Source organism: Zea mays, chromosome 5 (genome assembly GCF_902167145.1).
Source record: "Zea mays cultivar B73 chromosome 5, Zm-B73-REFERENCE-NAM-5.0, whole genome shotgun sequence".
Lineage (NCBI taxonomy): Eukaryota > Viridiplantae > Streptophyta > Magnoliopsida > Poales > Poaceae > Zea > Zea mays.
In genome coordinates this window covers 73,191,512-73,204,983 of record NC_050100.1, presented here as the reverse complement: position 1 = coordinate 73,204,983, position 13,472 = coordinate 73,191,512, and the positions used below count along the sequence as shown (strand labels likewise).

Below are 13,472 nucleotides of genomic sequence, written 5' to 3'. Positions count from 1 at the left end.
TCAGAAAACTTCATTGAAGATTTACAACTGGTCTTTAACAGTCTACGGCGATATCGATGGAAGCTTAATCCCAAAAAATGTGTTTTCGGAGTACCAGCAGAAAAGTTGCTCGGATTTATTGTCAGCCACCGGGGAATTGAAGCCAATCCAGAGAAGATCGAGGCTATCATGAGGATGGAAGCACCACGATCATAGAAGAAAGTACAAAGACTTACCGGATGTATGGCCGCTCTGAGCAGATTCATATCCAGGCTAGGAGAGAAAGGCTTACCATTCTATAAGTTGCTCAAGAAGGTAGACAAATTCCAGTGGACTTCAGAAGCACAAGAAGCTCTAGATGCGCTAAAAAATTCTTGACAACACCACCAGTGCTAAAACCGCCACGCCGAGCCACGCCAACTCAACCGGCTGAAGATCTGCTATTATACATCTCTTGCACGACTCACGTGGTGAGCACCGCGTTGGTAGTCGAGCGAGCGGAAGAGGGACATGCATACCCAGTACAACATCCTGTCTATTTCATTAGTGAAGTCCTGGGTCCCTCGAAGAAGAAATACCCTCAAGTTCAGAAGTTATTATATGCAGTACTTCTAACTGCACGCAAGCTCCGTCACTACTTTGACGACCACAAAGTCATAGTAGTCACTGGATTTCCGATAGGGGATATTCTCCACAACAAAGAAGCCATCGAAAGAATAGCCAAGTGGGCCTGTGAACTGGGATCTCATGACATCGAGTTTCGACCTCGCACCACAATCAAAACTCAAGCACTGGTTGACTTTGTATCAGAATGGACCGAGCAACAGGTGCCGGATAACCCAGAAACTACAGAAGTATGGCGAATGTATTTTGATGGCTCGTTGAAGCTGCAGAGAGCAGGCGCAGGGATCCTCTTTATTGCACCTGGAGGCGAACAACTCAAATATGCTTTTCAATTGCTATTTCCAGCATCCAACAATGCAGCAGAATACGAAGCCCTAAATCATGGACTGAACATTGCCATATCACTGGGTATCAAGAGACTGATGGTATATAGAGATTCTCTGGTGGTCATAAGTCAGATAAACAAAGAATGGGATTGCTCGAATGATTCCATGGGAAAATATTGCACTGCTGTCCAGAAACTAGAAGACAAATTTGAAGGACTGGAATTTCATCATGTGGAGAGAGCAACACGGCAGCTGACACATTGTCCAAGCTCGGGTCCAGTCGGGCTCAGGTCCCACCTGGAGTTTTCGTACAGGAAATACTGCACCCAAGTATCTCACTAGATCGGGTGGAGGAATGCAATGCTCTGAGCCAACCAGAGTCAAATTCTGATGACTGGAGGGAGACGATCATTAAGTACATAAAAAATGAGGAGGAACCAGATGACAAAAATGCGGCAGAACGAATTGCAAGGCAGTCAGCTCACTGTACTCTCATTGGGGAAACACTATACAGAAGGGGCGCATCAGGAGTCCTCATGAAATGCATTCTCTCAGCCACCGGAAAGCAACTGCAAGAAGAAGTCCATGCTGGGCAATGTGGGATACACGCAGCATCCAGAACCCTGGTTGGGAAGGTCTTCAGGTCGGGTTTCTACTGGCCAACAGCGAAGAGTGATGCAGTCGAGTTAGTCCAGAGGTGCGAAGCCTGCCAGTATCTGTCAAAACAGCAACATCTACCAGCGCAGCAACTGCAAACCATACCCGTAACTTGGTCGTTCGCATGCTGGGGATTGGATATGATTGGACCTTTCAAGAAAGCTCAGGGAGGATACACTCATGTACTGGTTGCTATCGACAAATTCACTAAATGGATAGAGTTCAAACCCATTGCTTCTCTAACTTCAGCTAAGGCAGTGGAATTCATACAAAGCATAATATCCAGGTTTGGAACACCGAATAGCATCATAACCGACCTGGGATCCAACTTCACAAGTTCAGAATTCTTCGATTTCTGCAAGCAAAAGAGCATTCAGATCAAATATGCTTCGGTGGCGCACCCAAGAGCCAACGGGCAGGTAGAAAGAGCCAACAGGACGATATTAGAGGCGCTCAGAAAGAAAGTTTTCGACAAGAATGAAAAGTTCGCAGGAAAGTGGATCAGAGAGCTGTCGTATGTTGTTTGGAGCCTGAGAACTCAACCTAGTCGAGCTCTGCATGGAAACACACCTTTCTTTATGGTCTATGGTTCGAAAGCAGTGCTACCTGCTGATCTCAAGTTTGGGGCACCAAGGTTAATCTTTGAAAACATAGCAGAAGCTGAAGCTACTAGACTGGAGGATGTCGATATACTAGAAGAAGAACGATTGAATACGGTGATTCAGTCAGCCCGATATCAGCAAACTCTGAGGCGCTATCATGACAAGGCCATACGGCATCGATCCTTCACAGTAGGAGACCTCGTCCTCCGCCGAATTCTAACGGGGGAGGGACGGCACAAACTATCGCCACTATGGGAAGGACCGTTCATAGTAGCAGAAGTCACTCGGCCTAGATCGTATCGCCTTACTCAAATGGATGGCACGGAAATTGGGAACTCATGGAACATAGAGCATCTCAGGAAGTTTTACCCCTAGCTAGATCTCAAAAGCTATTGGGACGACAATGTACTCTGTAAACTGGGAAATATATCATCAATAAAAAGACTTCAAAAGTACTCGAATTGTTCACTGTCAACCGGCACGATTATTTAACTCGGGGTGACCACTATACCCTACTAACGGAGCAATCGGCTTAAGTCGGCAATGACTTAAAACGGTGCGACATGCTCACGCTTACTTAACTCGGGGTGACCACTATACCCTACTAACGGAGCAACCGGCTTAAGTCGGCAATGACTTAAGGCGGTGCGACATGCTCACGCTTACTTAACTCGGGGTGACCACTATACCCTACTAACGGAGCAATCGGCTTAAGTCGGCAATGACTTAAGGCGGTGCGACATGCTCACGCTTACTTAACTCGGGGTGACCACTATACCCTACTAACGGAGCAGTCGGCTTAACTCGGCAATGACTTAAGGCGGTGCGACATGCTCACGCTTACTTAACTCCGGGTGACCACTATACCCTACTAACGGAGCAATTGGCTTAAGTCGGCAATAACTTAAGGCGGTGTGATATGCTCACGCTTACTTAACTCGGGGTGACCACTATACCCTGCTAACGGAGCAATCGGCTTAAGTCAGCAATGATTTAAGGCAGTGCGACATGCTCACACTTACTTAACTTGGGGTGACCACTATACCTGTGGCAGAACCTCCCAAGTTATTGGGCCCACATGCACCTGTCCTTGTCCCAAAGACCTCAGACGGCTATGCATGTGCACCAGATAACTTAACAGGATCTGTCCGATTGCCCCAAGGACATCGGATAAACCACTTACAACCAGAACCGCGGGATTAAGTAACACAAATCACACACACCAATATTGTTGCAGCGGAAATCTTACTACCAAATTTTATAGGTTACAAAAATTTTACATTAGTTTATCGGAGTGATTACAAAAGTATAAGTTTGAAATATATATGCTAGCTCAAGGGATCATCCTCAATAAGAAGTATAGAAGGGTTACTTAGACTTATAAGAAGGCCGAGCCCACCGGCACTTAACACCATTAACAACAGCACAAAGTTAGAACCTGAAAAACAACAGGGAATAAAACCCTGAGTATGGAATTACTCAGCAAGACTTACCCGACTAAAGAAAAGACTCTCAAGGGTATGCTGGCTTAAGGGAGTCAAGGTAAGGCTTCTCAATAATCAAAGACTCTGTTTTGCAGAAATGCTTACTAAAAGTGGATCCTTAAAAATCCAGTTTTATTTGTCAAGTTAAGTAAAATTACCTGCAACTAGAGTTCTTTCTACCCTAGTTCAATCACTTGACCTGCACTAGCCAATTTCTTAACAAACCTTTCATCTTTACTGGAGTTCTATGTATAGGGCAGTGACCAAGTCTTCATAACCGCGAAGGTACGGCGATCCGAATCGATTATACTCAGCTGAGGATCTCCAATCACACGACATATGTAGCACTTAACCCTTGCATATGTCAACCCGCCACCGGGGTTCTTAAGACCAGATCAGGTTCACGCGAACCGAGAGCACAGATACACCATCGTCCAGCCTCTTGCCACGGAGGGTACACGCTACTCTCGCCACCGCTCCACGCCCATTCCGTGTTATCTTATTCTGGCCTTAGTCTACCCGAGGCAAGGCTTACCCATGACGAGGCATGTGACCAGTTAAAGGGTCCTCGGTCATCAAGCCTACATCGACACGGTCCTTAATCGACTCAGACAGAGACACTACACCGAGACTCCTTTCTCGTGCAAGTCACCCGCCCGGTCTCAGCTTAATCATTTCAACCCAAAAACTTGGTACCTGGCAGAGGTACATCTTTTCCGATGTTGAACCCATCACGGCCATGATGGATCCACCATCAATTTTTATTTTTGAAAACAACCCTCCCACTTTGCCAATCATCTTTTGTAAAACAAATCCTTTTGTTTTTCTAGAGCAATACTAAGCATAGTAAAACCTTTTTGTAAAAACAGGGTTTCAAGGAAGGTGATCAAGTTCAAGGAAGGTAATGCAGGAATTGTTTAAGCATTCAACTCCTATCACCTAATGCAGCAATCAAGTGAGAAAGATTTTAAAAACATCAAGGAAGGTGGCAAATGCACCAGGGCTTGCCTGAGTAACACTAGGTTAGTGTTGTTAGATGACGTTCGCGTGACGAGCAGCCTTTGTCCTGGTACTTGATCGGGTTATCCATCTGCATCATCCCGCGGGTTAGCCCGCACTTGGGATCGACTTGGCTTGTCTTCCGCATCACGCGATTAATTAACGTACCTGAATGAAATGCATTATGCACATGAATGCATATCGACAAGAAGATCACACACCTAAATAGTGCTACGCGATAGCGAATAAAACACCTAGCGGCGAGGGGTTGTACCGTTTTATTCGAAAACACTAGTTATCAGCGTATGACTAAGCGTAATAATTACGCTTCTCGAACCTATCACAAACATCACAAACAACAAACTATACACATTAAATATAATTAGCCTACACAACTCACCAGCTAATTAATTAAATACTAACTTTATCCCTTGCTTTATAAATTATACTACATCGCTCATAAAGAACTATTTAAATTTTATTTCACTCCTCACATATTTTACATGTCCATAAATAATCAAACATTTCTTTATATTATTTATTTAGTGCAATTGACAATGATAAAATTCATCAGATAGCTATATGAAATACTAAATCTATCCTTTACGTCGCCACCTCGCTTAGATATCCCTAAATTAATCTACCTTTCGTATTACTAAACCCATCGTACTTCACTTATTTTTAACACTACCACAACGCGCCTGCGCTAAATACGAGGATTATTACGACTAATAATTCTAGTTAATCCAATCATCAGATAAACTTACAAAAATTATAAATCGGCTCACCAGCATCAAACGCTACTCAATACTCGTACGAATGCTGATAAATCCTGGCTCGAGCTTCCTGCCGTGCACTTGGTGAACACTATGTTGTTGGCTCCATCTTCACCCGACTCTTGGGATTTCTTGACGACGCACGGAATGACGACGGAATCGAGAACGTCAAGGAGCCAGCGGACGAGTAGCACGCTGACGAATCCAATATAGAGCTTTGGATACGGTCGAGGGCGCTGGTGTTGTAGCTAAGACATCACAACGATGACACTACGGACGGTGAAGATAGGGTGATAGTGTGAAACGGTGTTCGTGAAGACAACCACGCGTGGATGGTTGCGTGGCATCGACGACCAAGACATCGGCGAGGTCCGTGCGGCTAGGCGAAAATATTTATGGAGGACACGGCGAGCGCCGCCAAAACGCGTGGAGCTCGTAGGGCCAAATTTTGGCGAGGACGAACACACACGACGCGGCGACGAACGACAACGAACAAGGCGAAGCTCGACGACAAACACGAGCACACGCGAAGCCCGACGACAACGGGGATCGAGCTCGCGATAGGAAATGATGACGACGCCGCACGGTAAGCTGAAACAGGGACGCGTTAACATGGGGCTGGATTCGGCTCTGGAGCTCGACGCGCACGGACAATAGCGAAGAGCTCGGTGCGATGGCCACGGCAAACGCCAGGGCGCGCGGCGAGCAGAAAGCGCGGCCGAGCAGAGCAGAACAGAGGGCAGGGCGCAGTTGGGGAAGAAGCTGTGCGCCGCGATGGAGAGCTGGGGCTGTCCGGCCAAAGGAGCGCAGGCAGGCTGGACGCGGTGAACCCCAGAACGCGCGACGCGGCCATGGGAGAGGAGCTGAGCGCAGAAATCAGGGGCGAGCGCCGAGGGCGAGCTTGAGCAGGAGCTTGCAGCCGGCAGAGGAGCTTCGACAAGCTGGACAGAGGGCGCTCGGCCATGGATGAGGCGAGGAGCCGGGGCGACGCGCGCAGAGGAGCTGGGAGATCCGACCGGCGCCGCCATAGGAACAAGGGAGTAGCAGGGGCGCGGCACCAGAGAAGGAAGAGCCGTGCAGGGAGCAGAGAAGATGGGAGGGCGAACAGAGCAGGGCGCCATGGTCAGCAGGAATCCGAGCAGAGCGCGGCGGGGAAACACCAGGGGACTTCACGGCACGCCATGGAAGGGAGCTCTACGAGCAGGGCAGAGGGAACAGAGGCCTCGGCGCCGGCGAGCAGCTGCAGGGGAGATCGCAGTCCGAGCGCCGAGCAGGGAGGAATCCGCGGCGAGCGGGGACACGGCGAACTGAAGGAGCAGGGAGGGCGCGGCCCAAGCTCGGCCATGGGCGAGCTCGGAGGGAGGAGATCCTGGGCGCGTGCCAGGGAGCCGCACGACGAGCGCAGGGCATGGCTCTGCTCCTCCGCGCGTGGGAGAGGAAGCTTGCTCGCGGTGCTTGAAATTCTGGCTGGGCGTGAAGCGGAAGAAGCAAAGGAAGAGATAACGCGAGCAGGAGATGAACGCCGCGAGGGATAAGAACAACGACAGAAATATCCACGGTTTGAGCGGTAGGAGATAAACTCCAGAGAGAAATCGCATGCGTGGAAGGAGATAAGGCAGAGGAATTCAGCGGTGGAAAGGATATTTGCAACAGGATATTTTCCCCTTCATTTTATCCTTTTTATTTTACGCAAACTATACAAATATCTATACTCTGAGATTAAAGTTAAAAGAGATATAAACGAGTCGGATCCAAATAGTATTAGATACAAAAATTCGGATATAATTTAATTTAGCGAACACTATGAAGTCGGATGAATCTGTACCGTTAATTTACTTTTAAAGATTTCGATTGAGACGAGAAACAAATGGGCTGAATCATGAAACGAAGAATCCGAAGTTTACGGTTCTGACTAAATTTTGTTTAGATAGTTTTCGTGACTATTTTGGACAACACTGGTTTAGTCAATCTTGGATAAAAATTTATCCGATGTCTAAACACAGTTGATTTTATTATTTTACAGAGTGTGCCGAAGAATAAATTGGATAATAACTTCGCGCACGATTTTTCTCGGACAACGTGCGATACAGATTATTTCGCCTCGAACATTTTAATCGTCGAGTTCTTCTTAATCTGTTCGGTACAAAATCATCTGATTGGGTCGGGCTTCCGAATTCGTATTCGCGCGAGCGATGAGTTTGAAATATTCACCGGACGCACCGATTTTCAGAACAACTATGTTCCGAACATCACAAAAATTTAGGAAGAGCCCGGATAGATAAAATAAAAACGATGTCGCACTCGCGACAAACGAAATAGATGCGATATTAAAATCGCGATAAGCGAAGATGATTGAAATTAAAAATCCGTTTTATCCACTGACATTGCGTGCTTAAATCTGTACTCGTTGTCGAGCGGAATATAAACACCAGGGGTGTTACAATACCCTACTAACAGAGCAGTCGGTTTAAGTCGGTAATGACTTAAATCGGCAAGGTACACCCTCGTCTACGTAACCCCGCACAAGCACGTTTGCGATTGCTTATCTTAGGGCGACCTCTATGCCCCGCGAAGAAATTTCATACTGCATTTACTTCTGCGATTGTAGATACTGTTGTATTCTAACAACGGGAAAACAATAGCGGCATTCAGTACTAAAAAGTGTTTTCTAACAAAATATCCGAGCACACTATCCACGTACTCAAAACATTTAGTGTTTCTATTTGGTAATGTTCTTCTCAGGAGCAACCGACGAAGAGGGACAACTTGAGGAATCAGGAGCAACCGACAAAGAGGGACGACTTGAGGAATCAGGAGCAACATTCACATCTGCCACTATGTCGTCAGGAACAACCACGTCGGGTCTCCTCATCAGGATCCGCCCCGCGCGAATAGCTTTTTCCATAGCTTTGTCGCGCTGGGCCCTCAGAGTAGCATAAGTCTCTTCAGCAGCCTTGACAGCCAACCGAGCAGTTTCTAGCTCCAGAGCGACTGATTTCTTGGAAGCACGTAGATCCTTGATGATAGTATCCTTGTTCGACACCACTTGCCTGAGGCGAATCATATCGTCCAAGGACTCTTGCAGCTTATAACGATGAGTATCCAAATCTTCCATGGTGAAGCGATGACTCCTCTCCAAGATGGTCAACGAGTTGCTGGCATCGCGATATAGCTTGTCAAGATTGTCGCGATAAGTGGCCAGAACACGTTTTTCCTCCTGCAGACAAGAATCAGTTTCTCCAACGTCAAGCAAGCACTAAGAACACAACAGACAAAACCAAGTAAAGCTTAATTCACTGGTCACCTTTTCAGAGTCGAGCTGAGCATGGAGAGTGGAGTTCAGCGTGTTAGCATCATTCAAAGAAGCAGAAACCCGGGCCAGTTCAGTCTGACCTTGAGAATATTTTTCTTCAAGATCAGAGTACCGCTGGGCCATATCTGTCAAGAAATAGTCAAGCAAGGGTGTTCAGTTAAAAAGCAGAATTAATCAAGTAGTCAAAGAAGAAACAAAGGGCACTAACCAGCATTTGCCATCTCCAAATCAGACACCCGCCGCTGAAGCAGCACTGGATTCCAATGTGCCAGAGATAGAGCCCTTTCCGGGACAGAAGCACCCTGTGACCTCAGCTGACCAACCATTTCATTAACCAATGCCTGACATTAAAAGCAAATGAGTGTCAGAACAATATCACACCTGGGGTACAGCCAGATCAGTAAAAACCAAGTTACCTGGAGGTTGGAAAAGAATGAAGGAACTCCCAAGTCGTGAGAAGTTAATTGATGGCTCGATGAAGGATCACCAACCGGAACAACCCGCAATGCATCAGTGGAGACCAGGTCAGTATCATCAGCAGAGGTCAAAACTCTGTCATCAGGAGCGCTGGCCTCTAAGGCGACTTCCTGACCCGAAGCTTGAGCTACTGCCATGCAACCAGAATGCGGAGGAGAAGACCCTACGTGAACGTCCATGGAAGTGTGAGAGGGAGAACCGACTCGGACACCCTCGGGGGCTGGGTCATAGCTCGCGCTACCCATCCGAGCTGGGTCATCCCCGGCAACACCCTCGGGGGCCGGGTAAACGCTAGCGCCATCCTTGAGGGCCGAGCTCTCCGTAACAGCCACCTCTAAGGCTGAAGGACCTTCACCCACTTCCATGGGAGCAGAACAATCCAGACCAGCTTCCTGACCCTTAAGACCGCGCTCTAAGGTCGATGAGGCACGGGACACTGCTCGAGATAACTCTAGCCCGACATCAGGCACATCAGCACAAATATCCATCATTCCACCATCTGCCGGCTCCGACAACAGATCTTCTGGGACCATGTCTTCAAGAGTCTTGTTGGGGACTTGTTCTCAAATGCTATGAATTAAGAACAAGGCAACATAAAATGTTAAATATCAAAGCCCTTCGTCCGCTGAAGCGTTATTTCCGTGAGGATTTAATGAACTTCGGACGAAGGTCATGAATGAAGAATTACGAAGGTTCTACCTTCGTAATCAGAAGTAAAATAATGCAAAATGTAATATAAAGTATAAAACGTTTAAAGAATATTAAGAATGAATAACATAATTTGCTCATTTTATAATACAAATTGAGATATTATAACATGATGCTTGGTTACATTTATACCTTTGCCTTAACAAAGAACAATAATTCCAGAGTAATGCGTTAGCAGTTACAGGATTGCGTGAACAGTAGAGGAGTATTGTTCACTATTTATAGGCACAGGACACAGCCTGTAAGAAATTACAATCATACCCCTTACAAAAGATTACAATTATGACTCAGACCTTTATGGACTAAAAAGTCATTCCATTTTTAAGTCGGTTCGACCCTTCACCTTCGGATATGCTAAAATATCGAAGCTTCATGAGCGGTATTTTCGGTGTTACGTATAAACAGGTTTTGCCGAAGGTGTTTCTTCCTGTAGGACCTTCGGCGACGAAGCATGGTCCCAACAGTAGCCCCTTCGCGGTGCTAGATTGTTTTTCGTAACAAGCTTGATCCGTGAAAAAAGTCTCTTAGGCTTCGGGAAGCCGAAGGTCCGAAAAACACCTTCCCTGAGCTCGTTGCCGGGAAACGATACAATTTCCGAGCGCGAAGCGGTCCCACCATGCAGGTTCACCTTCTCGGGTTTTGTGGCCCACCATTCAGTGGGTGCGAGCGACTGTTTGTCCGGTGTAAAAGACTTTGATGATTCACCTTCTTACCTGCAGCACTATATAAACAGACGGGTAGGTGTGAAGTTACCACAGCATTCATTGCTATTGCACCGTTTTGCTGCCAAAAATTTAACCATAGCCGAAGCTTGACTTTTGCATTCGAACGAAGCACCACTTCGGATTCTGCTTCGTCACAAGAAGAGCTTCGGAAAAAAAGGTTATTAATTTCCAAAAAAACTTCCAAGAAATTTATAATCAAATGGCCAGAGTACGCTCCACTGCCAGGGTTGAGCGTGATGGAGATGAGACCGAAGCCACTGAAACTGTTCCGATTTTCGAAGCAATGAGGCGTTCTGGGCTGGTTTCATCAGAGGACACACCTGTTGCCGAAGCAACACAAGCTGATGTTGAAGAAGTTGGTTCCAAAGATGAGTACAGCTGCGGGGTGCCAAGTAAACCTAGTCATCTGGACTTTGGAAAGTCCACCATTTCTGAAGCTGATCTTCCTAAAATGGTGAAGATGGGTTATTTTAGTGAGGCCAAGAAGGAATTAATTCGTTTTGGTGGAGAGGAAACTATCCCAAAGCCAGGAAAGGACGAGGTAGTAGTCTTCAAAAGTTTTCTTAAAGCTGGTCTAAGGTTCCCCCTAAACAAGATGATTGCTATTGTACTAAAGAAGTTTGGGATTTACCTTCATCAGCTGACCCCTAATGCTATTGTTAGGTTAAGTGTTTACATTTGGGCCCTTCGTAGCCAGGGGTGGAACCGTTCGGTGAGGGTTTCTGCCGAGTTCATGAATTACACTACCAGACTAAAGCCAGAGGAATGGTCTGCACGAAAATTTTGGTTGCTACAACTTTGCTTATCGCAAGACTACGAAGTTTCCAGTGATAAGCTACCGAAGCAAATGACCAGCTGGATGGAAATCTGAATGGTTTTATGTTAAAGTTGATGAAGATGAAGATAAATTGGTTCAGAGTCCGCTAGAACTGATCTTCGGAGAGACGAGGCCCCGATGCAACATGATAATGGGGAGCCCGAGTCAGATTGCTTTGGCTGAATTTCGAGTGATTTCAGATCATATTGGCACTAGAGACTTAGTGCAGGAATTTTTGGCTTTTAAAGTGTTCCCAACACTGAGGGAGTGGGAGATGCCGAAGCTAGAGGGAGAAAAGAAGAAGGGAGAACTTGTTCGATTGCCTTATCACTACAAGTTTAAGAAACACTTTAAAGCACCCTGCTAGGAATGGTTGGACACAATTGAGATTATGTGCAACGAGATCCTCGGCAACTACTCTAAGAAAGAAGATCAGTTAAGGACTGCAGCCTTCGGCACTCGTCCGAAACGAAGATTAAATCGGGTGCTAGACGCCTTGAATTTTGATTACCCTGATTATGAGCAACTGGGTGGAAATGCCGAAGGCCAGAAAAGAAAAAGAATTGCCAGCGTCCTTGATAAAGAAGGCACCAAATTGGCTAAAAAGGACAAAGAAATTTCTGAGAAAAGGAAACTGAGCCCTGAGCCGGAGGCAGCTGCTCCAAAGAAAAGAAAAGCTACATCCCCAAAACCGAAGACGCCAGCCCGAGAGGAGGAAGCTCCTGCAACACCTTCTTCTGCTGAAGTGGAAGAGATTCTAAAGGTAATGACTGAACCTTTGCCTATCAAGCTAAGTCCGCTGGTGCCAGAACTGACGAAGTTTTTTCAGAAGGAAAAAGAACCTTCGGCAACAGAAAGTCCCGCTAAGCCGAAAAAATGGAGAATTATCTAAGTGGTCGATGTCATTCACCAGACACCGCCACCAACATCGGCATCAAAAATACCATTTATTGAAAGCGTTGTTACTGCCGAAACCACAACTACTGGAGCAACCACCAGAGCCGAAGCCACCGGAGCCGAAGCCGAGACCACCGAAGATCCTAATCTAGAAACCACACTTGGTGATATTGACAATATACTTCTAAAAATGGCTGAAGAAGAAGCTACTGCGGTCGCGGTGGACATGGCAATTGAGAAAGGAAAAGAGCAAATTGAAGACACTTTGGAAGAAGAGAACTTTACTTTTCAAGATATACTTGGACAGGAATTATCAGAGGCTGAGAAAGAAGAGCTAAAGAAATATGCTATATCCTGTGGATACAAACCAGGATCTCTGCTGTTTGGCGGAGTCAACGAAGGGAAACTAAGATGCCTTCGGAATCGAACCGAGGCCAAGGTTGTTAGGACCTTCTCAAAGAGCGTTGGTCTGCCGAAGATTGAGGCGGACCTCTGCAGGTACCAGCGACAGCATATCACCGGTAGCCTGCTCTATGCTAATTTCAAGGTAAAAACTCTCAACTTTTTATTGTTTTTTAAATTAAGATGTTTTCTGACGAAGGTTGATTTGGCATAGTATATTGCTAAGTAAGGTGCTGAGGATGCAACAAGATCTTGAGGAAGAGAAAAACGAAGCTACCATCAAAGATCTAGAAAACAAAGCCGAAAGTTACGAAGCTGCTTTGAAGAAAAAGGACTTCGTCATTCAAGATCTTGAAAACAAAGTTAAAGATCACGAAGCTGCCTTGGAAAAGAAAGACCTCGTCATCCACTGTGTGGAAGGTTCACTGGCTGAAGCTCAAGCCAAAATTGACAAATTGAACAACGAATTACTTATAAAATCAGAAAAATCTGAGCAAGAAAAGAAGAATCTCGAAACAAGTCTGAAGACCGAAATTGAGAAGAATTCAAATTTGCAGAAATTATTGAAGGAGCTTCAGGAAAAATGCTTAGATTTTGGCAACCGATGCGTGCAGCGGCTGAAGGATGTGTTTTACTCAATTAGAGCCAGCTCTGATAAATTTACACCTTCAGCCGAAAACCTGCCA

General features: G+C 46.2%; 1 protein-coding gene across 1 annotated transcript; it reads right to left on the bottom strand.

The window, feature by feature from the left end:
• Window positions 1–5,395: 5,395 nt before the first annotated feature.
• Window positions 5,396–6,954, bottom strand: LOC100383658 (uncharacterized). Its single transcript, NM_001176302.1, is given in 1 exon segment — window positions 5,396–6,954. A coding segment is annotated over 1 exon segment (873 nt). The 5' UTR covers window positions 6,569–6,954; the 3' UTR covers window positions 5,396–5,695.
• Between the last annotated feature and the right edge of the window lie 6,518 nt (window positions 6,955–13,472).